General features: G+C 40.5%; 1 protein-coding gene across 2 annotated transcripts in view; it reads right to left on the reverse strand.

Annotated features, from left to right (window-relative positions):
- ZCCHC7 (zinc finger CCHC-type containing 7) overlaps window positions 1–14,226 on the reverse strand; it is a 152,685-nt gene that overhangs the window by 45,607 nt on the left and 92,852 nt on the right. For both annotated transcript variants that reach the window (XM_075931250.2, XM_075931249.2), the window contains exons 3-5: window positions 9,032–9,075; window positions 7,414–7,536; window positions 5,479–5,649 (exon numbers count right to left, since the gene is read on the reverse strand). In XM_075931250.2, the coding sequence (XP_075787365.2) occupies window positions 5,479–5,649; window positions 7,414–7,536; window positions 9,032–9,075 (338 nt within the window). The remainder of the gene's footprint in view (window positions 1–5,478; window positions 5,650–7,413; window positions 7,537–9,031; window positions 9,076–14,226) is intronic.

The raw sequence follows: 14,226 nt of genomic DNA on the forward strand, positions 1-14,226 counted from the left end.
ACACACTATGTAGCCATCGACTGTCAGCTGGCTCTGAGATGCTCGGGGAGTGTGTATCTCCTTCTTCGACTACCTGAGGTCCCACCGCTCGGCTTTCCAGCTGACAGCTTTAGCAGCACTGGATTTTGGCGCAGGGGAAGCCCTGTTGCAATACGTTTTGTGCTGGGGTCTGGAGAGGAAATTCTACTGGTGTCTAAATCAGGCCTGAGGACTGAGACCCAAGAAGCTACTGAGAAGGCAACCGGACTCATGAGCCTACGCAGTGTTTGCAAAGTATCCAGCATCTTCACTCTTGCATGGAGAAAGGGAGTCTGGAGCGACTTCTGGAACAAGGTGAATGGCTGTCCATCTCCATTACAAGAATTGGACAATATTTTTTTAGATTGTAATGTGTTTGACTGCAGCTCGGAAATGCTCTGATGTAAACAGCCCCAAAAAGATATTTTCCAACCTAACGGGAAGAATTTTCTTGTTCTATTGTTAGAATAATGCATATTGGCTGAAGTACTATCTTTACTAGCTGGGAACAGGTTACTTGATGGAAAACTGAAAATATGTTTTTAAGTTTCATGTAGGTTTTTATTCTGGAAATGTAGGTGCAAGACAGATTTTTTTGAACACAAAATGAAAAGAGGAGAATGAATTGTCCCTCTTGGGGGAATTATGGAGCGTCTCAGAGGCCTACTTTTGATTCGCTCCTTAAATCATCCACATTCTCATCTGATTCTTTTCTACAGCTTCCACTATTCAGAGGAGTCTCTGACTTCTCTTGTCTTACTGCCATGCCTTGTCCCACTTCTACCACCTGCTGCGGTCATTGCTGGATCACTCACCTCTTTCTAAAGACAGCAAGGCTAGAGGTTTTCCTCGAAGAGCTGCTCTAGTTCAAACAGGAATCAATTCAGGGAAGTCTCATGGCCTGTGTTATGCAGGAGGTCAGACCAGATGATCACGGGGGGCCCTCTGGGTCCTATAATCTATGAATCAATATTATTTAAATTCTTCCCAAGTGTTCTTCTCCATTGTCGTAGCCAAACACCTCTGAAATGTATCGACATGGCATATCACCCGCTGGCTGCGGTCTTGTAGCTCTATGCCACTGCTCTACTTCTACACTCATCTCAGATCAGTTTCAATGGTAAATTATTTATCAACCTATCTTATTCTACCCACATTTCTATAGTGTGCACCAGCATTTATTAGTAGATATTTGATAATTAAGTATGTTATAGGTTATAACAATTACATTAAATTTTAAATTAATCTCCTAGAACTGGAAGGGACCTTGAAAGGTCATCGAGTCCAGTCCCTTGTCTTCACAGCAGGACCAAGTAGCACTCCTGATGAATTTTTGCCCCAAATGGCCTCCACAAGGATTGAACTCACAACCCTGGGTTTAGCAAGCCAATGCTCAAACCACTGAGCTATCCCTCCCCTACCAATGTATCAATATATTGATACCATCTGAAATAAGGTTCTGTTTCAGAGGGATTATACTTTTGCCATAACAATTCATTCTAGAGTAAAAACTGACTAAATCTTTCATCTAGGAAGAAACATTTCAAAAACAAATATGCATAGCATTATGATGCGTGAGATTTTAAAAAATGTGTTCCGGTTTATGGCCGCTTTGAACTCTCAAAATACAAAATTCAAAGTGACTCACCAGCTACCTTTCAGAAGGGTTTTAACTATTCCTGTTCAGTACCCATAGTTGTGCACCCCAATATAAATGTATGATGATGAGGAATGGATCCAATAGTATTAGCAATTGACCATGGGATTGCTCCACTGTACACAAGATGCACACAAATTCCCATTAGCAGTGATACAACTTTTGGGCATACGTATCATGGGCAAAAAAGAACCTATTAATGGTAAATAAATGTCAATGTCCTGGGATAACAATAAAGCTCTTGTATACTTATGTAACATTCAGCTGGGCAAATACAAGTTTTTAATTACTCAAAGAAAAAAGGGGAAAAGCTGTGTACTAAACTCTGGATGTCAATGATTGGTGTGCAGAGAAAAGCATGTACCTTCAAACATGGAGCCGAACTCTTCCTTCAGACAGGTACGCATGACTCCCCTTGAAATCACAGACACCCCACTCTCCAAGTAGCTACAGCCTGGAATTCTCACCTGAATCTCATCTACTACCCCTCCGAGATCAGCATGATCGACCCTTTTCGTCATGCTGCTGGTTTGCTTCCCAGCAGCCTTAGTCAATCCTAGCTCTCTAGACCCAACACACATTGTGGTATGCCACGTCAACTAGGGAGCCATACACCTTTATGCTAAATTACAGGACAGTGTTTCAGGAGAATGGCTTGTGACAAAGCTCTAACTTAAATTTGGTGGGTCCCGCGCTTCCAAGCGGATTTGCTGGCCTCCGAGGCTCACAGCGGCCCCCAATTCTAGGTGTGACACCCAAGAACCCAGGCCCACCCTCTACTCCGAGTTGCAGCCCAGGGCCCTGTGAGAATAGCTGCCTGAGTGAGTCCCCGCCCCGTGCTATAAGTCAGCTCCAAGATCCCTGGGCTACTTCCCCAGCACCTCCTTCTCTCTGGTTTGTCCTCCTGGTGTCCACTTGTTGTCTCTTTTCCTCCTACTCCCTGCGGCCTTTCCTCCCTCCTCTCAGCTACAGGTGTCAAGCCTGGGCTGGCTCTGCAGGCCTGGCCAATCAGCCCCAGGCGTTCAATTGCTCCTGATTGCCTCTGCTGGTTCTAGACCAGTCCCACCCTGGGAACAAAGATCTCCTCAGTCTGAGGCTGATCTCTCTCTCCTCCAATACTTTTCCAGGCCTTCTGGTCTGACCCTGTCACAGACTGTACCAGTTCATTTTCTCTTTATGATTATTTTCACGCTCTGTAAGGTCCTTTTAAAGCATAAAGGGCGAGGAACTGGAATCAAATTAGAGAGATGTTTAGATAAACAAAAGTATGTGCAGGGGAAAACCCTCTCATTTTGAACTCTTTGTAAATGGTTCCCCCAACCACCAATTAAGACTTTAAAATCTTTCATTGCGTTACTGCAAGATTTTGCATGGTAAGGCTGAGTGAAACCATGCGTAGACATTTATACCCTGTGCAACCCAAATGTTACAATTCCATCAGAGAAAGCACTGCTAAGATCAGTAGCATCCTTAAGTACATTCTGCTTTTGTTAATCTTTGCGATTAGGGCCAGAGATACACACCCCCTTGCAAAACGTTGCTTTCATTGCATGCATGACACTGCACTCCTTATGCTGTATGCTTTTGCATCATGATGTGGTTGTCTTGCCATTTGCAAACAAGTCTAGTCTCTGCCATTGGCCTAGACTTGTATGCTGTCTATGCAGCTTTGTTTTATAGGTCTAATTAAATGATTCTTCCCTCTCATTTGCTAACACCTTCATTAAAGAATGACCATTTTTAATACACTTATAAATATCCTCTATTCTTTGAAAGATCAAGTCTTTTTTGTGCACCTATCTGCTTTGACCATTGATACCACTAATAATTTGGTGTCTAAAGAATTCACCTGTTAAGTGTCTGAATTCACATGACTTGGCTTTATTATACTGGTCTGTAGCATAATGGTAAATGGTTTCACCTAGGAGCTAGTGGCCTGTACAGAAAACATGCCTTTTCCCCAAGTGATATTCTTGAATAGATCCTCAGTGTCTTTGTAACATTTGAATTGCTCTGTCTAGCAGTTGGCATCTCCTGATGTTCTCCCACAAACTTGTACATTTCTTTTACCCTGGATATTTCATATTGTATAATGATTTACCTGCTAATATATCCACACTCTGATCGCTTCCACTTATTAAAAAAATGCAAACTAATTCTTGATCCCACAAACACATTTTACTTAAAGGTTGTATAGCCTCAAAAACTGAACAAAATATCAGTGTGCATATGTTTTTACTGAATGGGGTTTTCCCCCCAATCAATTAAGTAAATGGAAAAAACTCCACTGGTTTGTTGCCTAAAACCAGAAATCTAATGCTGATGAATGTCCAGCAGGGTGACAAAATGAACAGCTTCTCCTTGACAAGAATCTCTTTGTCCAGACTGGGAATACGTTGAAGAAGGGAGACAATTTGATATACTCATTTGACAAGAGAGATCTGCAAGGTCAAAGGGGAATGGCTGAGATACTTTGGATACAGACCCAGGCTGGTTAAGATTTCAGATATTATGTTTTATGAGGTGAGGTAAGGAGCTCAACATTTGTTCTAAGTACATTTCTTTACCTTGTGGTATGGAGGCAACACAGTACAATGCATATTCATAGAGTCCCAGGCCTAAAAGGACTGTGGTTTTGATCTCCTGCATAATACAGGCCAGAGAACACAATTAAAAAATGTACTTAGACTATTGGCACATGCTATACCGTTCTCTATTGGACTGAGCAGCCCATTATTAAATATTAGATTAGTCAATATTCCCTACGTAGGTACTAATACACTGTAGTCAAGTCACTCCTCTTTGTTAAGATGGAAGGAAATTAGAGACTGAACCCTCATTCTGTCTTGTACAGTTCAAGATCTGATTGGCAACTCAGATTAGACTCCACACCCCAACTTGTATGAGTAGCACTCCTCTTCTAGGAAGCAACAGTGCCATTCTGAATGCCACTGGTGAAAAGAATGGACACTGAAGGACGGATTCAGGGTAGCTCTTATTAATACAGTATAAGGCTTAAGATAAAGATATCAATAGATTTCAGACAAATATTTCTCTCCTTACACTGTTCTTTTGACATTTGAACTATACTAGACAGAATGACTGTTGAGTCTCTATAATTTTTCTCCCACACAACACACAGTATGCTTGTCTGGGGAGGATCACATAATTCACCTCATTTGTCCCCATCTTCCCTCTTCCACGTTTTATGTAAGAGTTTACAGGCGACTGGCAGAAATCCAAACCCGCACACAAGAGCTGATTATATATATATATATATATATATATATATATATATATATATATATACACAACTGAAAAGCACGCAGGGCACAGGCCGGGCCATTCATGTAAACTGTTTCTAAACCTCTCCCTTTAACATTACTAATTTACCATTAGAAAATAGTTCTATCTAGCTGTATTTATATGGGGAGAAAAACTGTATTCTGTCCTTTTACCTGGCTTAGGTATGCTTGTCATATAAAACGCATAAGGTAATGTACATATCAAGCCAAGATGCAGAGTAACTTACATTTCTACTGATGCTTTTATGGAGTAGTATCAGAACAACGCACAGCAAACACCAGGGCTTACAATGCTACATTTTGGTAAATTCTGGCCTCATGGAAACGGAGATGCTACATAGACAGGTACTAGAATATTCTGATATACACATATGTGTATGTACTGTATTACAGAAAGGTAAGAACAGATACTGCTGGTTACAACACTAAGTTTTACTCTGCATAACATTTAGTGACAAAGGTGAACATGGGCTAACAATCGGTTAATGTTATACTCACATCAGCGTAATGGCCTTTCATATGACAGCGGTTACAATGTTTCTGCCAATAAGCTCTCTCCAGGCACTCCCTAGAGCAGTGTCCAGGCAAACAGCAGTTTAAACAAAGCCGGGCTGGGCAGGTATTTTGTAAATGGTCTCTCTTTGCACACAGGCAACAAGGGGGGATTTTCTGTGGAGGAATACAGAAAGAAGACTCTTAGATGAACACATTTCAACTGTTTAAGGTATTTAAAATATAACTGGCAAAACACCAACCAAAATAAGTGGAAGGCCCCAGAAATCATAATGTTGATAACTATGTATTCTTAGCCAACAGAGTAAGATTATCTACAACAATAATGCTAAGAGGAAAGCGACAGTTTGATGTGGGACAAACTGCATTCATAAACATAATGTGCTCAGACTTGGGATACCACGTCTATGAAACATGTAAACTGCATATGTAAGGTGTGAAAGATGTGTAAAATCAAGTTGGTTTTAAAAACTATTAAAAATGACAACGTTCTCTCTTAGCAGCATGATTGACCTCCGTCTATGCCATAAAATGGACATTCATTTGAGAGTCACGTACATGCATACGAGTGCATTTACGAAGTTATTACATCAAAATTCTGAAAGTCTATTCTTAAGCTGTGTTCATTTAAAGTCGATGTGGGTAACTAACAGAAGTTTCCAGATCACAGGCCCTGGTTCCCATGGGGGGCTTCAATCACTCTGACATCCGCTGAGAGATCAACATAGCTGTATAAAGGTCCATCCATGACATTTTTGGAGAGTATTGGAGACAACTTCCTGGTGCATGGTGCTGTGTTCCGCTTGACCTGCTGCTCAAACAGGGAGGAGCTAGTAGAGGAAGTAGAAGCAGGTGGCAACTGGGCAGCAGTGATCATGAGATGGTGGAGCTCAGGATTCTGACTAAAGGAAGAATGGAGAGCAGCAAAATCGAGACCCTGGACTTCAGAAAAGCAGACTGTGACTCCCTCAGGAGACTGATGGGCAGGATCCTCTGGGAGGCTAACATGAAGGGGAAAGGAGTCCAGGAGAGCTGGCAGTATTTTAAAGAAGCCTTACTTGGAGTGCAGGAACAAGCCATCCCAATGTGCAGAACGAATAGCAAATATGGCAGGTGACCTGCTTGGCTTAAGAGAGAAATCTCTGGTGAACTTAAACCCAAACAGGAAGTTGACAAGAAGTGGAAACTTGTCTTTGTCAGGACATAGATGCTATGTCTGGATGGTGTTTCTTTCTTCATTTCCTTTAAATTGTTTTGCTCTAACTTTTGTTCTTTTTTTCCTGGGAGTCTATACAATTTAAAACAGCTAAAAATGTAAAATATTCTTTTAGGGTCTGAAATACATTTTACTGTGTACTTACCTTTGTTTTCTCTCCATTCATAATTGTCAGAGATTTTAACTTCATGCAAAAGAAAAAAAATGTAACACCAACTAAAACCCTTTTTAACTCAGTATGTTAAATGAATCTTGTCCAAGAGGTCTTACTGTCAATTTTTCAACTTTTAAGCCAAATGACAAACTCTTGAAATAAGGTGTCTCAGAGCGGGAGATGTCTCTTTGCAAGCAGTCCTCACATTCGCGTATAGCGTTCACCACACTGTAATTGATTTATAGAGTCTTACACTGCCCACCACCAGGCTTTTCACAAATTTCACTGTACCCCATGGGGAAGAGAGGTCTCACCCCTCTCAGATCCTGAGCTTTGCCTCTCCTCCCAGCTTGCTTCCATCAATAATCTCCAGCTGATGAATTGGATCCCCTTGTTAACTGTTTATCACCCGGTCTTAATCAATTATTTCCCAATCTGGACCACATGATGCAGTGTGATGGGCCAGCTCTACCCACCCCCCAAGAGAGTGCTAACTAGTAACCACATAAGAAGAGGCTGCTTCTAAGATCAATTAAAATATTGCATTTACCTTTGGAATCGGACAGTTTTTGGACAAATGACCCCGTTTATCACAATTTCTGCAAACAACATTTTTATCTGTTGCATAGTATCGGTTGGCGCGTCTCTGGGGTATATAATTACCAATCTGAGCCTAAGGAAACAAGAAGAAAAAAAATATGCATCTATTATTTGGGCTTTTGTGGTTTAGTGCTTTGCTGAACTATATTTTCGTAGCTGTCAGTGCTGGTAAGTTCAGTTTGAAATCTAATATTATACTTGTCCATTTGTGAACCATTAGAGCTGACTAGTTCTGTTCTCTTAAACTTTGCCATCCATGTGGCTAAATGGTTGGTTGCTAAATCACTGGCAAATGTCGGTGTCTTTTTTCCAGACTAAATAAAAAGAATAATGAAAAAGATTTGTTATCTTTGGAAAACTCTGTGCAGCTCAACAGGCTCTCTCATTCCAGGATGAACTGCAGCCCTTACACGGCACATCTAGCTAACATTTAGTACAAACACAAGTCACCATTCATCAAGGGCAGGCACATGCCTTAGAAGAAATACGACGCTCTAGGGATATCAATTAGAAGTGGATTTTGGACCATGACAAATTATAGTGAACCTGCAAAAAAACCCACAACTGTGACCTCACATGTAATCGCCATGGACACTGAGGAAGTTAATAATTCTCACTCTTGCTCCTGAAGACATATTTACCGGTACACATCAGGGTTGGCTTTTCCCCCCACACAGACAGGATGTCACATATCGCATGACATAATCTTTATTTAGAGATTAAATCTTTACTTTCTGGAGACTCCAAGACAACCCTGGCAGGTTGGCAACCCTAATACAGAAGCATTATTGAACCTTACTGGAGCTGGTTGGAGAGTTGAGGGACCCTCCAAAAGTCTGTGTACCATGCTCCTCTTAGAAAGCCTGGAACTATCAAGATTAACTTTCTTCCAGACCCTCCAGAACAAAGGGGAGATAAGTGGGTTAAGGAGTCATCCCGTCAAAAGGTCAATTAGAGACTGACGAGTATGGCTCTGCTTCGGAGAGCTCATGGATACAGTTAAGAAAAATTAATAATTCTAACCACCCCTTCACTCTTATTTATTTTCGGTTAATATAGCATGTGTGAATACAAGATGTTTTATTTTTTTAAGCTTCAGGGGGTAGCCGAGTTAGTCTGTACAGAAAAAACAACAACATATGGTCTGGTAGCACTTTATAGACTAAAATTGTTTTGTTAGTCTATAAAGTGCTACCAGACCATTTTTTTTAAAGATTATTCTATTCTTTTCCCCTTCTCCCTATCTGATACCCTAACATTCTGTAACTGACATCACAGTTGGAAGCTGTGGAAATTATTATGATGTTAAGAAAGAATTATTACTTCAAACTGACAATAAGGTGTGGGGGAAGATGAACTCTTAAAAAGCACAATTCCTCTTTTCATGTATACCAGACCTAACAATAAAGAATAGAGAAAGAGGAGGGAAACATAGAAATACATGATATATAAGAACGTTGTATATTGTGGAATCAGGGATCTATAATAAGGGGTTTCATTACTAAGGTGATGCCCTAGCTTTTAAAAACAACTTCTGATATTTGGAGTAATTTATTAGTCTATATTACCTTTAGGTCTTTATCACTGATGGACCAGTCCACTCCATCTTCTCCTGCAAAACAGATATATTGTGAAACATGCACTGAATATTATTTTGTAAATTCAACCACAGCTGATTTCTATGCAGTCACTGAAAAGAGGTAAGACCAGACCTTAAAAGCACATCACTGGCAAATCTAGTTTCCGTTTCAACCAAGGGACACTACCACTCTGTGCTCTTGGTTCCGGTGCCCGAACCTGGCCTGGCCTGAAGCAGCCTAGACCCCCAGTTGCAGGGGAAGTCCTGCTCAGCCTTGGACTGGACCATGCCCAGTGCAGACAGAACCATTGGCAACCATAGCTATTAAAATCGAGTATGTTTTTACTGAGCAGATGCTAACAGCAATATTTCAGAGGCTTACCACTTGGCCAAACAGAGGCAGATTTTCCTGGGGATAGAGAAAGGAAAATGACTGACACAGAGATAAACCTGCCAAATCTGAAGCTCCTGCTCGAAACCTTTTCAAAGATTTTTTTTTTAACCTGAGCAAAACAATGTATTCTCAGAAACAGCAGAACCATTCTGGCTGAAATATTTAAACAGACAAACAAGGGGGCAGACACCAATGTTCCCTCTTATTTTTCCATTTATGTGCCGAATAAAGTTTGTGCTGTGCACCAAGGCATGTGCAGATGTGCACCACCAGTAGAAACGCAGGCTGCCAGCTGTGGATGCTCTGCTAGTCAGCTGGGTGGCATGTGACTCGCTCCTGGGTAGCTGCCGAAGCACCCAGCTTACACAGAGCACCTGCCATGGAAATCTCAGCTCAAAAGGTTAACATTCAGCAAAGGTACAAACAGGGTCTTAGGATGGGAAGTGATGCTACCAAGCCTACCTACGAGATGCACGAATAAAATAACTTGCATTTATTAACAGCAAGAACTCTTAATACAAAGTGTTCATTGATTATTAAAGGTGGTGAGCTGCCTCCATTTATTTTTTAAATATCAAAAAGGTAGGTAAAGGAAGGCATTTGTGTGCAAATAAATATATTTTATGATTTACCTACTTCATATAATGACCCCCATCACTCTGGTGTTTGAGCACTTCTTCTAAGGCACCCCTCATTAGTTTAGATCATAATATGTCAATTTCTCTGAGCCAGAAATTGTCTGTGGATATTGGTGCATTACTCCCATCCCCTTACTACAATGCGAGCTGCTTGTTTACATCCAAAAGGATAATTTGACTGCTGTGTACACTTCTTAAAAAAGGTTAGCCTGAAAACAGAGTGTCACCCAAACGCACTCATGAATGAAATACAGATTTGAGGACATTTTGGTTATAAAAACTCATCCATCACATCTAATTAGGACTGTACTAATGAATTACAGAGGATGGAACCACTTTTTACAAGAAAGAATTCTGAATTAAATAAAGTATGTTAGAAGAAATTTTCACAACAAAGGCAAAGATCTAGAAATATTATGTAATGTTCTTAACAGCCCCTCAGTGTTTCAGAACACATTCTCATCAGTGAAACAGAATCCCGCAGTATATAGGCAAAGTTTCAAACAATTAAAACCAAGCTGCATACAAATCAATGCTATCCACAAAAGAGCGCCCCACATTTCCCATAACCAGAGACTTTACAAACACTGCTTCACAAATTGGGACCAATCATTTCTTATGATGGGCTCAATCTTGCGAGGTGCTGGACACTGTGGCCTCAATCCAGCAAAGTACTCAAACACATGCTTAATATTAGGCATAAAAGTATTTTTACTGATTAAACATAGTGAAGTCCTCAGTAACTCCGTGTTTTTCATAGCTGGAGAATTTGAGAATGTGACCTGAAATCCAAATCTTGCAGTCAAGCTGTGCTCCACAATTTAAGCTTTCATGTAAAAATATTCTGGGGCTCCTCAGCTATGAAGATAAACATAAAATAATATGCAGGTATGAACTGGTGCTGTTTGTAGACAGCCCAAAACTACAGTTCCACTAGACAAGAACTTTCTTGTTCATCTTAATAGGTCACTGATTATGAAACCCAAAGAGGAACAGTCATTGTTTTCAAAGCCCTGGTACTGCCAACAGTCATGCGCATACACAGTCCCACTGAAGTTACTGGGGGACTTCAGAAAGAATTCAGAGTAAGGGTGCGTTTACACTGCACCCGTAGCTCAAAATTGAGTAGCTTATTTTGAGTGTATTTCGAAACAGCTTATTTCATAAACAAACTGCTATTCCAAAATGCCCCTCATTCCTCGTGGAACAAGGTTTACAGGGATGTTGGAATAGTGAGCCTGTTATATTTCGAAATAATGGGCTTGTTTAAAAGACGTGGAATAGCTATTTCGGGATACCAAAAGTATCCTGAAATAGCGCCATGGTGTAGACGTACCCTAAGCGAAACTATTTTTCAGGTTCTGGACTAACATTGTCAAATATTTCAAGCTGATTATTTTAACAACCTTTAACTACCTTAAATTTCGTGTCCTAGCTGTCAAAATCTCTCTTTCCCCCAAACCATTTCAAAGATGCCATACTCCCTTAATATAAAAATTCATGGCATATTGAAAAGTGAAACTAAGTGGAAGTAGAAAGCAATTAAAAGAAAAGCTAAGATATTGACAGTGCTATTCCAATACAGTCACCCATTATTAAATTAAGTTGCTGCAAATTTTCTTATGGGATACTTTGGAAAAACTGCAGCTGTGAAGTCCAACTTATTACAGAGAACAGAGGGTGTTGGATTTATTACCAAGAAGGCCACATATTCCAACATGAACAGTAGTGCTTTTAGTTTCAGTTAGAAAAGTCTTATTTCTATGAACACAGATTTTTAATCAATTTCAATTCAGTTTAAACTCATGTAGTTGTGATGTTTTTGGTGAATATTACAAAGGTTGACATATGTATCCCCAAATATTTAAATTTACAATTTCTTGCTGAAGAAATGTCTTTTAAAGTTTCAAAAATGTCTTAGTGGCTGTAGGTGTATCCAAACTTATTACATACAGGCTGCTTGTTTTCTATTCGTTGGGAAGAAACAAAAGAAAATAGGACTGAAAGAAACACATTCTGTGGTGAAATCATGGGAAAATCTTTGAACGCCAACATAAGAGAAGCTTCAAAACATAACTAAAAGTACAATACATAATGTACTGTTACTTAACATGTAATTATGTGTTCAGTGCCAGACAGTGGCCATGAATTTTGGAAAGACACAGATTAGCTGTAGTCTGCTCCCTTCTTCTTCAAACCCAAACAGGCTCCATTTTCTGTTCTCTCCCTCACTCTGTTGCAAAGCCCCAGCACTAGACTTTGCCCACCATCTGCCCTGAAGTGCGACCGAATGACCGATCCATGCCACATTGGCAAAGTAATTGAGTATTTCTGTGCTCCCATTTGCAGCCTGACATGCCCTCCCAAGGCTAGCAATTTACACCAGGCCTGGTTTAAACTACACCTACTTGTGGAAATGTCTGCACTTCAATAGGGCTCCCCCTCATAAAAGCGTCTCTCTAGGATGACTTAACACCACCTCCCCAAGTGGTGTAGAGTCACGGCCAATGTACTAAGGTCAATACTGCATTAGACACTGACACTGCTTATGTCGACTGTTACTGGCTTTCAGGAGCTTCCCCAAACTGACAATACAATAGATCGGAGTTTCTCACACTGGGATCCACGAACCCTCAAGAGTATTTCTGGTAGTCCACTGGCCACACTGATCAACTCTTCCCCCTCCCTTCTAGCACCTCCTGCATGCTGGGGAACAGTTCTGGGGTGAGTGGGGGTGGGATGAGATGGGGTGCCACTTTAGGGGAAGGGCTGAAGTGAGGGTGGGCCTGAGGCTGAGCAGGACTTGCATGGGGGGTGGGGGGGGTATGTGAAAAATTTTAAACCAAAATTGGGACCCTCATGTTGATAAAGTTTCAGATCTGCTGCAAGAGATACAAGTGCTCCTGTTGCGGACACGAACAGCCGGCACAAGTCAACTTGTCCTGCAGTGGACATGCACAGCCGGCACAAGTTAGATTGACATAATTTTGTAGAGACAACCTAAGAGTCATTGCTGGAAGGATGAATAGAAGATGAGAGGGCTGAATGCCACTTGGAGGTAGGAAAAGGAGGTTGAGATGAGATTGCTAAGACCTCTTGGCAGGAGCTGGGAGCAGATATCAAGTGATATCTAGTAGTTTACAATTCATAATTTGGCCATCCATCTGTCCATCTGGTAGTGGGAGGGTGGAGCCAATGAGTTTCACATGGGAGAAGAGAGGAAAATTAGATGGCTGATATGAGAAACTGCCAAGGACCGCCGCTGAGAGGACTAAATGATGACCAAAGGAATAGAGAATGCAGATGGAGCAGACACGCAATTTCCTGAGGGGCAAGGAGAGGGTGTATGAAGGTGACCCACGCTTATCTTAAGTTCTTGGACAAGCTACATATATAAAATAAAGAAATGCATGTTCATTTAAAACAAAAGTTACATGTATCTGCAAGTCTTTATCCCAAAGACACTTACCTTACATTGGTATTTAAAACTGATGGTCTCCCAAGTGAATTCAGTGCAGAATGAGAATATTTCAAGCCTAATTTCTCATTGCCTGCTTACTCGTAGGAAAATGTTCCAGTTAAGTACACCGAGGTTTTTTTTTTAAACTAGAGAGCTAAACTAAAAGAACCCAACCACCTATTTTAAAATAAATGTAGGTATTTCTGAAGCTTTGAGAAAAATCAGTAGAGTTTTCCCTTAAAGGAACAAAACACAAAATATTGTGTTTAGAAGAAGATAATAAACTGTTCTGAGATGATCATTCTCTGCATGTGGAAAATTGTACAAAGATTTAAATCCACATGTTTAGTCCGGACTAAAGCCCTATTTTAATTCCTGCCCCTCTTAGGGTTCACCTGGCCCCTTTTCACCAACAGTTTTGACTTTTTACTTCACACTTTTGATAAGGATGATAAAAATATAATTCAGCTCTTTATTAAATATCTTTGAAAGTGCTGTCATCCTTTAATCCATTTTATATAGGCATGTACAAACATTTTGGCAATTACATTTTTTACATTGTCTGTATGGTCTCTTACACAATTATTTCACTTCTGCAAAAACATCACTTTTCTATTTTTTTCAAACAGCTCACAGTGCCTTTGTGAAAGGATATTAACATTTTAAAAATTATTCTGATAATCTCCCCTGGG

This window comes from Pelodiscus sinensis, chromosome 6, assembly GCF_052426305.1.
Source record: "Pelodiscus sinensis isolate ZL-2025 chromosome 6, ASM5242630v1, whole genome shotgun sequence".
Taxonomy (NCBI): domain Eukaryota; kingdom Metazoa; phylum Chordata; order Testudines; family Trionychidae; genus Pelodiscus; species Pelodiscus sinensis.